This window comes from Parus major, chromosome Z (assembly GCF_001522545.3).
Source record: "Parus major isolate Abel chromosome Z, Parus_major1.1, whole genome shotgun sequence".
In the NCBI taxonomy this organism is placed as follows: Eukaryota; Metazoa; Chordata; class Aves; order Passeriformes; family Paridae; genus Parus; species Parus major.
In genome coordinates this window covers 13,091,447-13,109,790 of record NC_031799.1, presented here as the reverse complement: position 1 = coordinate 13,109,790, position 18,344 = coordinate 13,091,447, and the positions used below count along the sequence as shown (strand labels likewise).

General features: G+C 42.2%; 2 protein-coding genes across 4 annotated transcripts; both read right to left on the bottom strand.

Moving 5' to 3' along the window:
• Positions 1-5,890: 5,890 nt before the first annotated feature.
• On the bottom strand, positions 5,891-13,837 carry FBXO4 (F-box protein 4). Of its 2 annotated transcripts, XM_015652690.2 has the most exons (7): positions 13,573-13,837; positions 13,205-13,440; positions 11,371-11,591; positions 10,301-10,376; positions 9,620-9,798; positions 8,580-8,755; positions 5,891-7,560 (listed from the first exon to the last, which is right to left on the bottom strand). In XM_015652690.2, exons 1-7 carry the CDS (start codon positions 13,747-13,749, stop codon positions 7,474-7,476), a joined length of 1,152 nt encoding a protein of 383 aa, XP_015508176.1. In that variant the 5' UTR covers positions 13,750-13,837; the 3' UTR covers positions 5,891-7,473. The 2 variants fall into 2 exon arrangements, with proteins under 2 accessions (XP_015508176.1, XP_033376437.1); XM_033520546.1 differs by lacking the exon at positions 8,580-8,755.
• Positions 13,838-13,872: 35 nt separating this feature from the next.
• CZH5orf51 (chromosome Z C5orf51 homolog) lies at positions 13,873-17,356 on the bottom strand. Of its 2 annotated transcripts, XM_015652688.3 has the most exons (6): positions 17,272-17,356; positions 16,889-16,989; positions 16,368-16,514; positions 15,854-15,985; positions 15,538-15,652; positions 13,873-14,282 (listed from the first exon to the last, which is right to left on the bottom strand). In XM_015652688.3, exons 1-6 carry the CDS (start codon positions 17,339-17,341, stop codon positions 13,993-13,995), a joined length of 855 nt encoding a protein of 284 aa, XP_015508174.1. In that variant the 5' UTR covers positions 17,342-17,356; the 3' UTR covers positions 13,873-13,992. The 2 variants fall into 2 exon arrangements, with proteins under 2 accessions (XP_015508174.1, XP_033376438.1); XM_033520547.1 differs by lacking the exon at positions 15,854-15,985.
• Between the last annotated feature and the right edge of the window lie 988 nt (positions 17,357-18,344).

The following is an 18,344-nucleotide window of genomic DNA, read 5'->3' as shown; positions in this document are numbered from 1 at the left end:
AAATGAGAAATAAAATAGGGATGAAGCCCATAAATTGTGCACAGTACAGGGACAAACTCCAAAGACCAGGACTTGGGGGGGACACAACAATATATAGGGTAGGTCTGAGGGCAGAGTCTGAGGGCATGGGTCCAGCCACAAACTGGGGTTAGAAATATGCAAAACACTGCAACAAATAATGACCAATCAGGGGAGATAACTGGGAACATTCTAGAAACACGACCTTATATCGGGTGACTTGATTAATGTATTAACTGCTGTAAGGCCTTAGAGAAATGCTTCCCAAGGCTTGAACTTAAAGTCTGGTGATTCAGAGGTGAAGTCTTTCTGGCCCTGTGTCCCAGCAGGGCTGACTCCCACATCTCCCCCTTAACCAAGAATGAAATATCTCACTTAATGGTAAAAATGGAGTTGAGATACCTTTGCAAAAGTCTCTAAAAACATCCGAACAAACAAGGAACAACCAGCAGTACAACAATAACCATAACAATTAATAACCCTGTTTTAACTATTGACAACACCCAACCCTTCAGTCCCCTACTTTTGAAATGTCTGTTGAACCAGTCATCTTCTATTTGAAGCTTTTTTAATCCATCCCCCAGCACCTGGATGCTCTTGTGTGTTGACTCCCTGTGGCTGGAGAGGTTCATACAGCACATCCACTGAAAGTCCTCACAGCCATGCCCATGTGCCAGAAGGAGAAAATCTATTGCTGCCCTGTGACAAGGTGGCATATCTGACGGTTTTGACATCTACGACCAGGCCACTCAGGGCAAGGGAGATAGTACCAGTTTGCTTACTTAGCAGGCACCTGAGATGATCCAATTGTCCTAGGGCTTTGGCTGCAGCCACCCACAATAATAACAGGGAGGCTGCTATTCTCTTGCTCTTACTCCAGCATGTGATGTCATCTTTGCAATCAGCTTTGAAATAATGCGTGGATCTTTTTCCCATTTCTTTCTGTCAATAATCATTTTCACGTCAGATGCCAGCAAAGTAAGTCTCCCCAAGCTACAGGGTCTACCCTTAATATGGGAAGGAATACTGAGCCATGCTCTCTCCCCGCAAATGAGAAACACAACCCTGTGTGGTTACCTAAAATCTATCTAAAACCAGTATCTAAACTGAAGTGGGTACCTACAGGACCACGAGGTTAAGGGAGAGGTGTAATTACACCACAGATTTTCACTTTTATATGTGGGATGGTGAGGGGAAACATCCCATAGAGCTGATGGCTTATTATCTATGTATTGCATTTTAGATCTATCCCACATTATTAATTAACTTTGGCGGTATTCCAGGACTGGTGGTCAGTGTTAAGTCATGCAGTGCTGGAGTTTCAGCCAGCTCAGTCCAGGGCACCATGCCCAGTGTGGGGAACAGCTCCTGAATTAAGCAGCAGGAGCTGAACCTTAGAGCTACTGGTCTACAGCACATGAAGCTGTCAGTGCACAGGAGAGGCAAAGGACGAGGAGGCTTTCTGTATGGGATTCTGGGAACAGATTTATTTCCTGGACTGGACAGGGACAAAGAGGCTTGAGCACTTCTGTGCTTGGGATTAAATACCAGATTTCAGGCAGTGGGTACAAATGAGCCGTGATTTACAATACAGAAGCCAATAGGGATAAGGGGGAGGAGAGAACAGGTCACATGGTCCAATGGGGTGTCGAGGGTTCGGGGATTTCCAGAGGGGTGGTACCATCAGGGATTGGCCCATCTGGGGATTGACAGGTTAAGAAAGGGCAGGGTTGTAGTGACAGGCAGGGAAGGTTCGAGAATAAGAGGTTGGGTCACAATGATAGGCAGCATAGGGGAGGATACAGTTTAGGGGCAAACCATCTCTGGGAGAAACATTGGGGAACGTAGCAACAAACCATTAACTGTACAACCATAAATTAACAAACTATTAAAATAAACACACTGCAGCAGTTGAGTGTCCTTTCTCAAGTTGTTCTGTGACTAGAGAATTTTAGCACAGCCAAATTCTATTCTGGGAGGGGCCATTCATCCATCCATACAGGGTTATTAGTTTTCCAGGTTAATTTGAGAAGGCTGTGCTTCTCAATGGCCCCAGTCAAAAATCCATCTCTAGGTGTATCCCCCATTGTATTAGACTGTTTCTACCCCACAGAACTATGGGTGTGTTTGTTTTAGTCCTGACCACAAAGGGTCTTGTGGCGATGTAATTGTCTGGTCCTTTAATTTTGATTAAATCCACGCTCTGGAAACTGTTGCTGTCTCCCCCGATTCCAGATAGTATCCTTGTGGCTGTTTTAAGAGCCCAGTTAGGAGGCCACCTGGACTGCAATACAACAGTGACATCTGCCACTATGTCTATGAGACCTGTTAAAATAACCTTTTCATGGTTAATTCCAGGTGATCTTTGGTCTATCGTGGCTGATTACTTGTGTCCACATTACTTCAGAGGTGTTGTCAATGTCATGTTCTGGGGGCAGTATGGCCTGTGCAATGATTAATCCCTGGGTTGTAAAACTGGGTGGATCAGGAGACATTGCCAATACTGTAATCTCTTGTTGGAAGGTTACTGAGAGCACTGATGGTAAAATAAAGAATCCCTCCGTCTGGGCTCCACAGTTTCTCATAATTAATAACTCATGGGGCCAGACTTAAGGGCTGAACTGTCCAGTTGGTAAGGTGTGAGTGAAATAGTCAATTAATGTAACAGATTGTGCACTTACCAATTCCAGTTTGGCCCCTGGTGGTAAGGAGGTTGGTAACTGGGAGATGAGGCATTGGAGGTCTGTGCCATGTGGTTGCTGGTGATTGCCTGGGCTGCAGTGGTTGGCATTGTCGGCTTGAGCACTTGTGTCATTGAGCAAGGCTACCTCCATCAGTAGTTTTTTGGCTGTGGTCTGGGGTAGTTGCCTTTGAGATAATTTTGCCCCACCCAATGTTGACCTCTACTGGGATCCGGATACCCTCCTCCCCCCACTCAGGGGACAATCCTTTCTAAAATGTCCTTGTTTACTGCATTGAAAACATGTGCTTGGACCTTGTGGATGTTGCCGAGGCTCTTCAAAAGGGAATTGCATGGCTTCTAGGGCTTCTTCAACCCCGTGCCTGAGGGTCTGGGATTGTACTATGGCTACATGCTCAGCAGTCCCAATGCGGTTGCAGGCCTTGGTCATTTCCAGGAGGGTGGGCGTTGGTTCTCATGGCATAGTGCATAATACCCTCCTGCATTCTGGATTGGCATTGGCTACCCCCAGTGATCTTAACAGTTAATTTTTGGTTTGGTTGTCCTGGACTTGCTTTTCTAAAGCCTGTTTAAGGCAGTCAATAAATTTCATGCAGGGCTCTCCAGGCTCCCGTCTAATATTTACATAGTCCAGGTGGGGAAGTGTTGCCATCAGGCACTTGGACCAATGCCTTTTGTGCCACATCCTTAATATCTTCCAGCACTTGCCAGGGTATGTTTGCCACCAGATCATCTGGATGGCTGTACGGTCCCTCACCGGCAAGATGGCTGATAGTTAATTCTGCCCTTGCCTCATTGTCAGCGTATCCAGTAATTAGTTGGTTTACTGGGCACTTCCATTCCCCCTCCCACAGGATATATTCAGTGCATGATAGCAGCATTGTCATAAGATGTTTTAAATCATGGGGGGGTTAAAACATGTGCAGTAAATGTGGCCCTCACCAAGTTGTTAGAGTGAATCCCTCTCATGGTCTCTTGCGGCTTTGTAAAGTTTTTTAATCTCCCTGTAAATCATTGGCTCATACCTGGGATTTGTCTCCCTTCTCTCATAATGCACTAGGACAATGATAAATTTAGAAACTAACTGCTAATCTCCACTCTGGACTGCATCTCTCCTTATCTTATCCCAGGGGTCTTCTGGAGCCAAGGATGCAACTGGGGAGTGTAAACCCTTTTCCAGGGAGGAAAGGTAACTTGAGGGAAGAAAGTTTGAGTTAGCGGTAGGGTAACAGCTGCGCTTGATGTCTTGGACCATGGGGGCCTGGTTGTTACCAGAGGGTAAGGCCAAGGGCACCACCATTTTGCTGGAGTGGAAGGGCCTTGATCTAAAATGGTGGACATTGGGGGTGGAGTTTCAGAGGTGTGGCCCAGGGCAGAGGTGGAGGTGGACTGATTAGTATTAGGGGTGTGATCCACAGTTGAGGGGGATGGAGTGCAAGGGTTGACTTGGGAAGGAAAAGACAGTTGTGGTGGAAGGAAGTGGAGGAGCCAAGATGGCAGAATGATGGCCAGGCTCCTAACCCACCTCGGGGCTCCTAACATCTTGGGTATCCGGGGCACTGTGCTCAGTGATGGTGAGGCCAGCACCATCTTGGACCATTGTGGAAGGTTCAGGGAGGTTAGAGTCCAGGAGGTTTCAGGTTAGGGGGGACCAATGGATTGTTTTTTTGACGTGGTGCTTACTGGGGGAGGGTCTTCAGGATAACATGGGATAGGGGGAGCAGGTGGGGAGCAATGGGGTCCCTCTTGATCGGGTGTTGGTATAATTTAACTACCACAGAGTCCCAGAATTCAATGTTACAAAATTCATTATCAGAGGCATCGGGAAAATTTTGGGAAATCCACCTCACCAATGATGTAATTTTTTGAAAATTCCTTGTCATGATCATGGAGCATTAATTTAAAACATCCATATACACTCCCTTCTACTCAGGAACTATGACTGCGTGTTTCCTTTTCTCAACCCCTTAGGGGGAATAGCCACTGGAACGCTTCAAATCAGTGATGGGACTTGGGCCTGTATTTTAGGAACACAGTGGCAAAAATAGGCTATTAATGTCCTGCATGTCCCCAACGGACCTGCTTGCTGCTGCAGGTGCACCTGTTGCTGTCCTTGCTGCTCTGGCTGAGGTCCCTCTCCATTGACAACGCAATCTGCCAGGCCTGGCACCACAATTCTAGGGAGTGACTGGCCTACCCATTGGCTCACCCAGCTGATGTGACGAGTAAAGGAAGCCCTGAATGTTAGGCTCCCTCTTTGGGTGCCACATGTCACAATGAGAGCAGCTGTGACAATCCTTTTAAAATCTTAGGGTTCTCTGACTTCAGGGAACCGAGGCCCAAATAAAATGGGTGGGTACAATGGAGTGCACGAAAAAGAAACACTTAAATGAGAAATAAAATAGGGATGAAGCCCATAAATTGTGCACAGTACAGGGACAAACTCCAAAGACCAGGACTTGGGGGGGACACAACAATATATAGGGTAGGTCTGAGGGCAGAGTCTGAGGGCATGGGTCCAGCCACAAACTAGGGTTAGAAATATGCAAAACACTGCAACAAATAATGACCAATCAGGGGAGATAACTGGGAACATTCTAGAAACACGACCTTATATCGGGTGACTTGATTAATGTATTAACTGCTGTAAGGCCTTAGAGAAATGCTTCCCAAGGCTTGAACTTAAAGTCTGGTGATTCAGGGGTGAAGTCTTTCTGGCCCTGTGTCCCAGCAGGGTTGACTCCCACACTGGTTGCCTCTTCCCCAGGACATCTCTGTGCACCTCAGCTGCTCCTTTGGATAGTGTACATGCTTATCTTCCTTACCTATGCTGATACACAGCAACTAATCATGGAGTTCTGTGACTGCATAGACTTCTCATTCCCACTGTTTGTTTTCTAGATTGCACCCTTAAAACTTGTAATCTGAAAAGTATCCTAGCTTTAGGTTAACCTAGCTGATGCACTTTAGGAAAAATTACATACTCTGCATTATCCTAATTTTTTGAAATAACAGTGAGTTATCTTAATTCAACTGGTGACATACAATAACCTTGTTCATTACTGACTGTTGGGTGACAATGGTAATTTGTTATGACAGTGTGATTGCAGTGTATGAGCACACATGTGCACACACATATAGGGGATTTAACATACATAGGAGAACTCTAAATATCATTCTTGAAAAATTATTTATTCCTCATGAAGAAAGTAGAAAGAGGATCTTCCATAACCCTCCCATATTTGCAGTAGCCAACACATAATCAGATAGCTGCATTCAATCCCCTACATATAGACCATTATAACATTCATGTGATTAGGAGGAAAATCACATACACCCAGTCACAAAGTATGGAATTTTACTCCAAGCATAATCCATTGTGTCTGCTCCATTTAAAGGGCAAAACACACATACGCTGTTAAAAAAGGAAAGAAGAAAAAAAAAAAGGATAAACCACAAAATTTTCATTCTGTGTATTCCTTTGGTTTTTCCCTTAAAACTCCCATGTCTCCCTGATTAGGACACATAAAAAAATCTAGAAAGATGAATTAATTGCACACAAAGATGAAAAGAAAGAGAAATACTTTCTAGTTCATTAAAACATCCTCAACATCTTTTCAAGTGGAATGTTTCTGACATAGCTGTGTTGATCAAGTGTCCCAGACTGAGGACAGTTACAGCTGTAAGTGTGCCATGCAATCATTATCTAGATACCAAGAAAAAATTGTGAGATACTTGAATTTCCATGAAGATAGGAGAAAAGAAAAAAAAAGCCCAGAATAAAGCAAATAAATGCCCAGGCAATAAATGCAAATAAAGTTTCAGAACATTAACCCAATAATAAAAACATGAAAAGGTGGAAGACTACGACTATCCCCAAAGATGTCAATATGGAAAAGACAATTCCAGCCTTGAAATGGTGCTTTGCTTTTTATAAAACTACTTGCAACTGTGTAGAAAATTTCAACACATATGCAAATGGCCACAACTATTTGGAAAACTTGATAGTCCATATATGTAATAACGTCCTGAATGATCCTATTAAGCATTTGTTCATGGTATCAGAAGTGTATCCAATTCAAGCTAATGATTTCAGTGCAACAGAAAGCAAAAGATGCTGCAGTCTGTTGTGTCTGGTTAATAAGTCAGATCACAACAAATGTTGTGCAGCAGTATTTGCATTTAAGAAATTTGGTCTGGCCTGAAAATCCCCCCCACTATTTTTTGTCTAGGCATTTTTTTCTAGAAAAATACAGGGGAATTCACTTCTCTGAAATCTTTACTGTCTTTCTGTCAATCTCCTACTGTACAACCTACAGTATGTTTTCTTTGGTCAGGAAGTGTCCCTGTAAAGATCTCCACTCAATATATTTACTAAATGTGTGATAGAGCTCTGTTGATAAACTAATTTAGTGTTACATATATTTTTACAGAAGATATTAGACCATCAGATATCTTGTAAAGGATTGAACTCTAAAGGCCTCTGGTTGAAAGAAGAGAAAAACAACGTAACATTCAGATTGTCCCTCCAAATCACTTCTTCATTCCAGCTGGAATCCAGGCAATCCTACTTGTACTTCTAATTAAGGACTGTAGTTAGAAAAATGTTAAGGATTTAAGTTTGTGCAGTGAAATATATGTAGTTTTGCCCTTCAATTTTCTCTTCTCACAGTACTCTGGCAGGAGAAACAAGATTCTTACTTCAACTGAAATGGAAAAGGGTTTATACAGTGCAATAATGCCTAATTCTATTCCTAAGCACTTTTACAATTTGCTTCTTCCAAGAGCCACTCAATTCCATTTAGCAATCCATCTAAAGTTGCAGCTACAGTGTCCTGCATCTGTGAAAATTAAAAAAAAAAATTAAAAAGTTAATGTGTTAAGAGATAACAACTAACAGGATCTAACAGTGTTTTAATATCGCTCTTTGTCTATCTGTTAAAGAAACACTCATATCAAAGCTAAATTTTTATCACTAAGGAAAGGGCCTTTACACAAAAAAAAATTATAAAAGTAAGAAAACAACAAAAAAAACCCCTCACGTTAGGAAAGCTTTCACTTTTGGTATCACAGTGATTTTTTTTTTCAATTGTTCCATCAGCTGTTTTGGAACATTATACTTACTTTACAGATGGCAATCCACTTGAAAATTCTTCTTGGAACTCTTAAAGCAAAAATGCTGCTAGCTTTAGACTTCCATGCACATTATTAACACTCAGATTTTGTAAAATCTCATTCAGTGGCTATTATAAATGGTGTGATTTGTAAAAAACCTATAAACATTTTCCTTATGAAAACAAAGGAATTATCACAAATCAGTATTTTTTTTCTGATTTATTCTTCAGCTACACAACATCAACAAAAATTAATTCTGTGTGGCTGAATCATGCTGATAGATACTGTGCTTGACAAGCATAAAGTAACAGGTTCAGGACCCCACATACTAGGTAAAAAAACTGTCAAAAACTGAAGACATCACACCAAGTGAGTGACAGTAAACAGTGTTTTTAAAATGTCCCAGAAATCTATCTTGTGTCCAAGGTTGTGACTCAGGAAATTTAGATTTAAATGACCTTAAGCTTCCTTATTCCCTTCACGACCATCATTAGTCCTTCCTTACATTCTAGTTCCATCTGAAGTCTTTTGTGTACTTTTGGGCAAGTCACTTAGCTCCTTGTGTTCAGACAGGCCAATGATTCATCTTAGAGGATCAGAGGAACAAAATTCTTTACTTAAATGGAAAGCTCTACTAGTGTTGAAAGCTGCACACTTGCTTAGGGAGGTATAGTTAAGGAACCTGAGAGCCTAAATTAAATTTAAAGCACAGAGAAACAGAAAGTAAAGGTTTAAGAGCAAGTACCATCCAGGGCTGATGCAGCAGATTTAGTTGCAACTGATGTGCCACATAAACACACGGAATTCTTTTCACACCAACATGAGACACGCAGGACAAAACCAACAGAGGTCTGTTCGGAGGCCCAAGGGCTGGATCAATCATTGCCAAAATACGAGCCAGCTCCTCCTGACGATCATGTTCTACGAAACAATTTTTAATATATGAATTCTAAGTATATGCAAATACAATGTGTTTTCGGTTTTGGGGTTTTTTTTTGTTGTTGTTGTTGTTGTTGTTTCAGAGGTGATGAGACAGAGGGCTGGAAAGACCAAATGATCTTGTTCTGTTTATCACAAGACTTACTCATCTCCCTTTATGTTACACAGATACTGATGACATTTAGGTGTTATTTAAAGATCTCCATAGATTCTATGGGCAGCCTATTTCAGTCCTAATGTCAAGAGTGTTTTCTTAATACCTCACAGAGACCAAGATTACAAGCCATTCAGAAATAATTATACATTGCACAGTCAGCAGCTCTTCCCTACTAAATACACTTTTCTCTTAGTGTATCCCTTCAAAGATTTTTGCTGTCTCTATTCTGAGCTAGCACTTTTCCTGCATTCAAAGCTGATGAATGTAGAGACAATTACTGTAATTGTTATTTGGATTATCATCTTGCAGAACTAAACTGATTTAGACTACCTGCATTTGTTACTGTTTTCATGGGGAAGGTGGTTTCCAGGCTATTACAGCACAAACAAAGTATTTTCCATTTTATCCTATACATACCCAAGGTTTTTGTTTGGTTTTTTTGGTTTGTGTTTTAATCCAGGTAATTTCCCACATGTAACTTAGATAGATGTGCTATAAACAAAACAAGGGGCTGTAACCCCTAACAGGTTGATGAGAGAGTGTCTAGGATAGGAGACCTCTTCATCACGATAAGCCATGAAGAAATAGCAGATTTGGAAGAGTCAGAACATGAATTATGACGTATTGCATATTCTTTGTAATCTAACACTCCAGCTATTCACAAAATTTAAATGAAGAGAAACCCTTACCTCTGTGAGCTTCTGCATTAGCAACATAAATGAATCCATCAACTACTTCGCACACCTTCCTCACTTGAGCTATTACACTGTAGTGCATGGCTTGCTGATTCCCTTCTGTGTTGTTCTCTTGGTAAAACATCTTATTCACAGCAACAGCTTGCTCCTCCCTTGCTCTCCTCCTTTCCACGCTGGAAGATATTTCATTAGTCAGATTAACTGAGAATGCCGAAACTGAATCTTGAAAGTCTAGGTGGTGCAGGAAAAGGACAGGAAAATGGGCTGAGCTAGAAAAAGAGTTTGATTTCTCCCTGCCTCTTCCTGCCCTCCTTTCTTTCTGCGTGCACAAAGAAAGATGGTGAGCAGGATGAAAATATAGCCCATAATGAGTTTATAGAGTGCTTTAAAAGGGAACTCAACCAAGGTATCGAGATGGATAGAAGCACCTGTAATGTACCTGTTGTACACCTTTTGGTACAGATACTGTTTGGAAACACTTTATTTTTTCCATGTGAAAATTTAGTGGTTGAAAAAAGAAAGGGAAGGCAAAAGCATGCATTGAAACCTCAATTTCTAATGATATCCATGCATGAGAAAGTGCACATGAAAGTCACATGACAAGAATATGAAGAAAAGTCTAAAATAAATGAGAAAGTGTACTTTTTGTTTGGTGGAGAATGGCTCTTATCTTACCTTGTGGTGGAATACAGTGTCACAATATTGAATTTTTGGTTGTTGCTGAACTGAAAACTGACTCCTGATCCAATTCCTACAGAGAGAAAAATGAACCTATGAGATTACACTTATTTGGCTACTGAATACAATTAAATGGTAGTTCAAAATACTCCAGTGGTGCCACAAAATTAATATATTCAAACCTAGATATTGCTGTTAGGGGTAGCATATTTATTATTTTACAATTAAACTTTATACATGCTCCAATTGATCAGACTTTTAATTTCATGAAAATCCAGTCAATGGTATTAAAACCATTTCAGTATTTCTGATTATTAGACTTGAACCTAGAAATCTGAATCAGAAATGAGCCAGACTTGTTTTTATTAGCTGAAACTGGCATAGAAAAGGTTCCAGTCTGGTTATGACAAGCTGCATTCAAAAGGACATATGAGAGAAATAAAAAACCCACTAAAACAATTGTCACACTTCCTATAAATATAATTTAATTATTCAAATTCTGCTGTGCTGAAATAACTGTTAGTTAAAAGAACACATTTATGTCTCTGGCTTGGACTGAAGTAAAATTACTTTTAAAGCTACTCTTTTAAACATCAAAAAAAAATCCCTCACCTGCTCCTGTAACTCTTCTAAATAAAATTTACATCATTTGATATCAGAATACCAAATCATATAAGGATCAGCCTTGAGTTCTTGTGTAAAATCACAAATGTGTTTTTTAGCCATTTACTTCAAGCAGTACTAAAAGAAAGACCTGTCTGCATTTATCAATTACAACAGCAGCAGTAACATGGAGTTTTGGATGAAGATAGAAATTCAAGGAGCAAAATGATTCTTCTGACAATGTCAAAAATTAATCGTAAATTCACTGGAGCTATTAGTTTGTCCCAAGTGTTCCCTGCATTTATTCTTCTGAACAAAACAGAGAGAAAATGGTTTGTTTTTACCATGATTGTACTGAATTTTAAGGATACAAAAAAAAATCCTTTTCTTCATTTCTTCCTCTAAGTTTTTTGTGTTATATCTATTTACAAAATAAGACGGCCAAAAGCCAAAACCATCATTACCATGAATTTGTCTATGAGGTAGGCCAGCTACCAGCAGAATTTCTGGGCATGTCATCATCTTTTGTACTAAAGAGTTGTCCAGCTCTTCCAAACCTGGCCCAAACATAGCAAAGCGAGGTTCTGCCTGAGTGACCAGTGATTGCAAAAAGGAAGTCACAGCCCCATACCGGGGGCGGCTCGATTTCAAACTTCTTCTACCCTGAGGACAGCTCCTTTTATATCTGTGTAAAATAGATGCAACTAGAAATTAAACACAAAATACAAAAGAGGTATTAATCAAATAAATTAATTTAGGTCCCACACTTCTTATGCTTTGTTATGGATACAACTCAAAGCATAAATCAAAAATTATTAAACTGATTGTTTCAAGCACCAGTATAAAGCAGGCAAAGGCATTGGTTCTTTTGAAGTCCAAATACTGACTGTTTGGACCTCAGTGCACTTCTATCTACAGATCTTTCAGTTTATTTAAAAATAAAATCGCTAATTCCCCATTCTCACTGAATACACAATATAGGTAAAATAACATCAAAGCAGAAGAGTCACATTTTAAAAAAAAAATTAAAAAATGAGCCTTGTTGAGAACATTTTAAACCTTAATTAGACTGTGTTTGTGTTTATAACAAGTAATCACCTGAAAAGAACCATTTCCCCTGTAGGTACAGAGCATGCAAACTGTAAGGAGACAAGTGTTGTCTGCAAATTTATATGCTTGTTTGGTGTGGATGCTAGAAGGCATGGAAAGACTGGTAATTGAGGAGGAGATTAACAGTCAGACATCCTAGAGCAGCAGCTTCAGTCTGCTCCTGGAGTCATGGTAGGCTGCTGCTGGACAAACCTGTTCAAGGAAGTATCAAATGTGGGCTCCTTTATACCCACACTGAAATGTTTCAGTTGAGATCAGCAAAACTGCTAAGAGCACACAGACACAATGGAAATCAGTGAAAGGTGGCTTCAAATTGGTGATTCAGAACCAGATTTAAATCCTATTTCAAAATCAGTATATATTTTGCACATCAGATTCTGGGTGTACTGTTCCCATCTGTTAAGATGAAGGGCATAGAGATTGCAGAAGTTACTGCACCTACTACAAAGCAACATGTTAAGGACCACCTTTGGAATATGTAACTGCAAATAAATCAAAAATCACAAACAAATCCATAGATCACTACAGCAAATTACGGGAATTGAATGAAGTTTAGAAAAGAAGTCATCACAAAATAATCTACTTATTTCAAGAATTCTTCTCAGTCATCCAAATCCAGTATTTATTGTGTTGCTATGCTTTTCAACTATACTAGCTGACACCAGTGTTTGTCTTAAAGCCTTTGACAATCAGAGCTAAAATACAACTTGTTGTTCTGTGCACATTCTGTGCACTTTTTTATTATTAGGTCTTCCAAGTAAGGTGAAAAAAATGAAGACTCATTTCCCTTGCTGTAGTTTAAAGACTTCTCAGTACTTTTATGAAAATAACTGCCACGATACTAAGACCAAAGAACACTTCTTTATCAACAGTGTGCAGTATTTCTGTGCCACATAAGACACACAGTTTACAAAAAGCTTTATTTTTTTATAACATTAGCGTTGTCTTTTTTACAATTTTTTACAATCTTTTACATTCTTGCTGAGTTCCAAACAGAAATAGCTGAGCAGACCATGGAGCGACAGGAAATTGTATTTCCAAAATAAACAATGGATTTGAGACACATAAAAATTTAAACAGCAGCTTACAGCAGAGCTTTATTTCTGTAAATATGAAACATGCCTGTGGGCTGAGTATTACTGCTGTAGGCAGACTTGAAGTCCTGTAAGAGAATACAGAGATACTTACACTGCCATGTAATCATACAGTGCATTGTCGCTGACCTCTGAAAAGGCTTTATTAAAAATCTCCTCATCTGGAAGTGATTTCCAATCAACAGATGTCCAAGAGGGGAGATCCCGCAGGAGAAAATACCTCCACAACAACGGGTCTTGCACAGCTGCCCTCCAGTAACAACTCGTGCTTCCTAAGCGGCACAAATCTTGGGGCGAGAGGAAGGACATGATGTTCAGCTGCACGTCGATCTGAAAACCATTGAAAGCAGCGGTTTAACGGCTCACGAATTCAGCAGTGAAGAAGGACGGGGTGGGATGCAGCGCTTTGCCACCCGCCCCCCCACATCCCCGCCCCGCCCCGTGCGACCGGGCCCCACTCACCGGCAGCGTCTGCAGGGCGCTCGCTCCCTCCGCACCGTCCGGGGGCGCCGGGAGCGGGTCGGGCGCGGTGCCGCCACGCTCGCGGGTGCCCCGCATCCAGCGCTCCCGGAGGACGCGCAGCCCGCCCCGCACCGCGGCCTCCAGGCCGGCGCCGCGCTGCTCCGCTGCCGCCGCCATGGCGCCGCCCCCGCGCGCCGCCGCGCACGCTCCGGCACCGCGCTCCGGCACCGCCCGGGCGCTGCCGAGGGGCGGCTGCCGCACCCGCACCCCAGCACTGCACTTTGGACCGCAGCCCAGGAGTCCTTGGAAGGCGTGTTTTTAATGCAACAGAAGTATACATTTCGGTAAAAAAAGTGAGTCACAGAAGAGTGAGCTCTCATGCCGCAGGTTTTCTTCTAGCACAGACAACGCCGCGTATTATTAGTTGTGGGACTTCACAAAGTAATGCAGCATTTGTTTTGCAGTTGTTGTGTTCCACCCTTGACCTTTTAAGGGTCCCTCACATACGGCCACATACTTTGTCAACATGTTTCTCCCTGTTTCCTGGAAATCCAGCGATATGCTCTGTGATCTGCTGCCCACGTCACCGTTAGACAAAGGATCTACTGACTCAAGGCTTTCCTGCTTCCCTTCTCCACAGTGTTTCAGTCCCCAGTAGCACATTTCTCCACTGTACATCATCGCCAGTAAGTGAGTGTCACTAAATATACCTGCAAAAGTAATTTAGATCAAGTACTTTATTATTCTGCTATAAGCAAATACACAACTTGTTAATTTTTTTTTTTCAGTAACGCTGGGGGAAAAAAATTCCCAAAAGACTGTGTAAGTATATAATTATATAAATATATAATGTTCAGAAGAAAATGTGGATCAAGACCATCCTCATTTCTTTGTCCACTTTGGCCCTCCATAATGTTAAAACCTTTTAAGACTGCTATATAAATATTATTTCTGTAATTTTGTTTGCCAAATTATCTCATAAAATTTCAGTATTTCTTTACAGCCTCTTTAGCACAGGCATGGCTGCACACACTTACTTTAGAGTTATTTCTGTGCCTCCCACATTTTAAGCCTAAAACATCCCGTTTGAGGTCATCTTAACTCAGGTTAACCAGCAGCAGCTTTAGTATTTGAATTCAAAGGCACATGTGTGTCTTTCATGAAAAGAAAAATCCTGCTAAATAAATCCACAGCTTGACTTTGCATTATGGAGCTATATAGCAGCAATGCCACTTTCAGATCAAAAGAAACAAGAAGGTGCTGCATCCTGCTACAGTCAAAGTAGAGCTGTTTTTGAGTGTGCTCAACGTGGATGTCATGTCCTCAGCACCAGCTGTTTTACCTTACAAATCCCCTCCTGCTGTTATCACTCTACCTGCATCTCACACATGCAGCCTAAGATCCTCCTGTAAACACTCAGTAAGAATGAAACTTACATAAAGATACATAAAGTGCTGACAGGGGATATTTGCCAAATCTAACCAATTCTGCATATAGTTTTTTACGTGTGTGAAGTCTGTAATTGTGTTTGTACCTGTGCTGTCCTACAGCTAAAAGGGAGGACCAGTAATGTGAACCTCTGGCACCCTCTGCAGTCATATTTGTGCCTTGAATATCTATCAGTTGTGAACTGGATGGTTTTGAAATACTGTGTATAAACACTGCCAGTGTAAAACACTACTGTGCATCAAACACTGCCTCAGTTCACCTCCCTCCAGTGCACTCATAAAACACTGGGAAAATGAGCCCTGGCACCTCCTAGAATTCATCAGTCAAAAAAGAAAGGGATGGGGTTGCACTGTTGCCTGTTTATTTGCCACATTTATTATCTTCTTGTTCTAAAAAGTGTCAAGTCTTGAATATAAAGTCAAACAATAAAAACATGAAAAAAAGCATTTTATAAAGTGAAGCAGTTATTAAGAGGAGTTAAAAGGTTTTTTGGTGTTGTTTTTTGCGGTTTTTTACCTTCACTGAGTAATCTAGCTGTGTCTTTATCTTGAAGTGAGATATCTTCATCTAGCTGAAGAGGGCATCTAAAGCTAAGCATCTTCATTAAGTAATGAACTCCATCATTAAGACACTAAGTACAGTTAAAAATAAGGAAAAAAATAAGTTCTCGTTAAATTAATGATACACAGAAATACTTATTCCTATGAAGTCCCCAAAATCCTAACTAAAGAAAAAACAAAATGAAACAAAAAACCCAGCCATATTTTAAAACTGAACAGTCAAACTTTAAAGCTGTATTCACAAGCTCATAGAGTATTTTCATCTTCTTTACCTTTTTAAATGTGGCAGTGTTTTCTTGTAGCCATTCACTCCTTTCTTTTGCTGTGTGGCAGTACATGTAAAGCAGGGCTCCTTTTCTCCAGTAAAGACATTCTAACAACTCTACACCAAGGATGTTGATGGGCTGAAATAAAATCCAGCAAACTGGTCTAACACAAAAATAAGTCACCTGAACTACTCATATGCACTGTCACACATGCAAATACTGTGTAAATCTCTTACTTCAGATGTTGATAGCAACACTCAGAGAGGTAAGACTAGCCTAACCTAACACTGTAGGTCAAACAGAATTGTTAACTGCCTGTGGAATCACAAAATGTTAGCAAGAGAAATTCTGAGCACACAACAAGGCATTTGAAACAATATTTTCAGGAATCACTGCTTAAATGCCAAAAAGACTGGAAAATGTTTCAAAATACTTTCAATACTGCCCATCAAAATACTACTGTCCCATTTCAGATTTTTCGTTTTTAAATAATGAAATAATTCATCCTCTGGATACTCACTTCTTCTTTTATGCTGCATTCCCTCACTAGGTCTTCTGGTTCTGAAAGAACACAAATAAGTTCTTTTAGCTTTTGAAAGGAAGATTCTTCTGGAAAATCTTCATCCACAAGCTGGTTTTCCTCAAAATATGTAATGTCTAGGACAGCCTATGAAAACAAGAACATATACAAAGTAGAAATACGATCATCAAAATAATGAAACGGTGGTGTGTTGTAACACAGAAAACTCGTTAGTTTACAAAACATTACAATTTGAAGGTATTTTTTAACATTTAGTTCACTAAAGGTGAAAGAAGTATTCAAGGATTGCTGATGGTGAATGTAAAACCAAACCCCCTTCTGTCCCTAAAGTAACAGCACAAACGACTACAAGTTATTCAAGCCAAAAGCAGATCTGTGCTTCAGACACTCACCACACTCCCCCAAGTAATAGAGACGCCTTTCGGCCCCACCCTCTTTTGCACCAAGCCGTCTCCCACTCCCAACATACATTTTCTTGAAAGTGAGCTTGATATCCATACCTGGGTGTAGAGCTGAAAAAGCGTGGAAGGATGTTCTTCCTCCTCGTTGCAGAGGTCCATCAACTTGTCCAGATTAGCAGAGCCTTTCGCTAAGAAGGTATCTGAGAAAAGAACACAACGCTCCCTTAGCACATATAAGCACTCAGCAGGAGCCTCGCACACCCTCCTTTTCCACATGGCTTTATCATCCATCCTTGGGGCATCGACAAGAGCGGCTGAATAATACACTACTTAAGCAGGCCATTCATCCTGTCAGACCGCACCTTTCATGACTAAATTAAGGCCATCCGCGGCCAGGCTCTGATGCTCCCAAGCACACACGCCGTTTGCCGAGGTGCCCTCGGGGCCGCCCCCGCCGCCCCCGCCCCCGCCGCGCCGCTCACCGCGGGCCCCGGGCGCCCCGAGCCGCCGGCCCAGCGCCGCCACCCGCGGCCGCAGCGCCGCCACCGCCATGGTCGGTCCGTGCGCGGGCCCTCCGCGCAGGCGCAGCAGCGCGGGGCCGGGGCCGGGGGCGGCTCCGGGGGAGCGGGGCCTGGCGCTGCCGGCTGCAGCCCGGGACACCCAGCCCGGGACACCCAGCCCCGCCGGGACACCGCCGCCCCGCCCGCACTACGCCCGTTGGCTGCTGGGACTGCAGTTCTGGGCTCGTGTGGGCGTGAAAGTTTTTTTATAACAGACGTGTGTGGCGTCTGCAGTGCTTTTTCCGTCCCCGGAGAGAGTCCTTAGCGTGACTCTGTGTTTACAGTATTTATAGAATCAATTTACAGGTTGCAAAAGATCTCTGGTTCAAGCCTATGACCGAATATCACCATGTCGACCAGACCATGGCACTGAGTGCTATGTCCAGTCTTTCCTTAAACACCTCCACGGGCGGTGACTCGCCTCCATGGGCAGCCCAGTCCAAGATCTAATCGCCCTTTCCATGAAGCAGTTTGAAACAATGTTTTGCGAAATACTTTGTGAAATACTTCGTGAAGCAGTATTATGTCCAACCTAGACATCCCATGGCACAGTTTTTGAGATTTCCTCTCCTTCTGTCGCTGGTTGCCTGGAGAAGAGGCTGACTTCCACCAGGCCCACAACCTCCTACCAGGTAGTTGTGGTGTCCCCTGAGCCTCCATTTCTCCAGATTAAACACCCCTCAGCTGCTCCTCACAGGTCTTGTGTTCCAGACCCTTCCCCAGCTCCATTGCCCTTCTCTGGACTCACTCCAGCACCTCGGTATCTTTCTTGAATTGCAGGGCCTAGAGCAGGGTTTGAGGTGTGGCCTCACCACGGCAGAGAGGGACAATCCTTGCCCTGCTCCTGCTGGCCACACTATTGCTGAGCCAGGCCAGGATGCCATTGGCCTTCTTGGCCACCTGGGCACAGCCTGGCTCATGGTCAGCTGTGTCACCAGCACCCCCAGGTCCTCTTTCACTGCAAAAATGTGATTGGGGTTTTGCCCCTATCAATT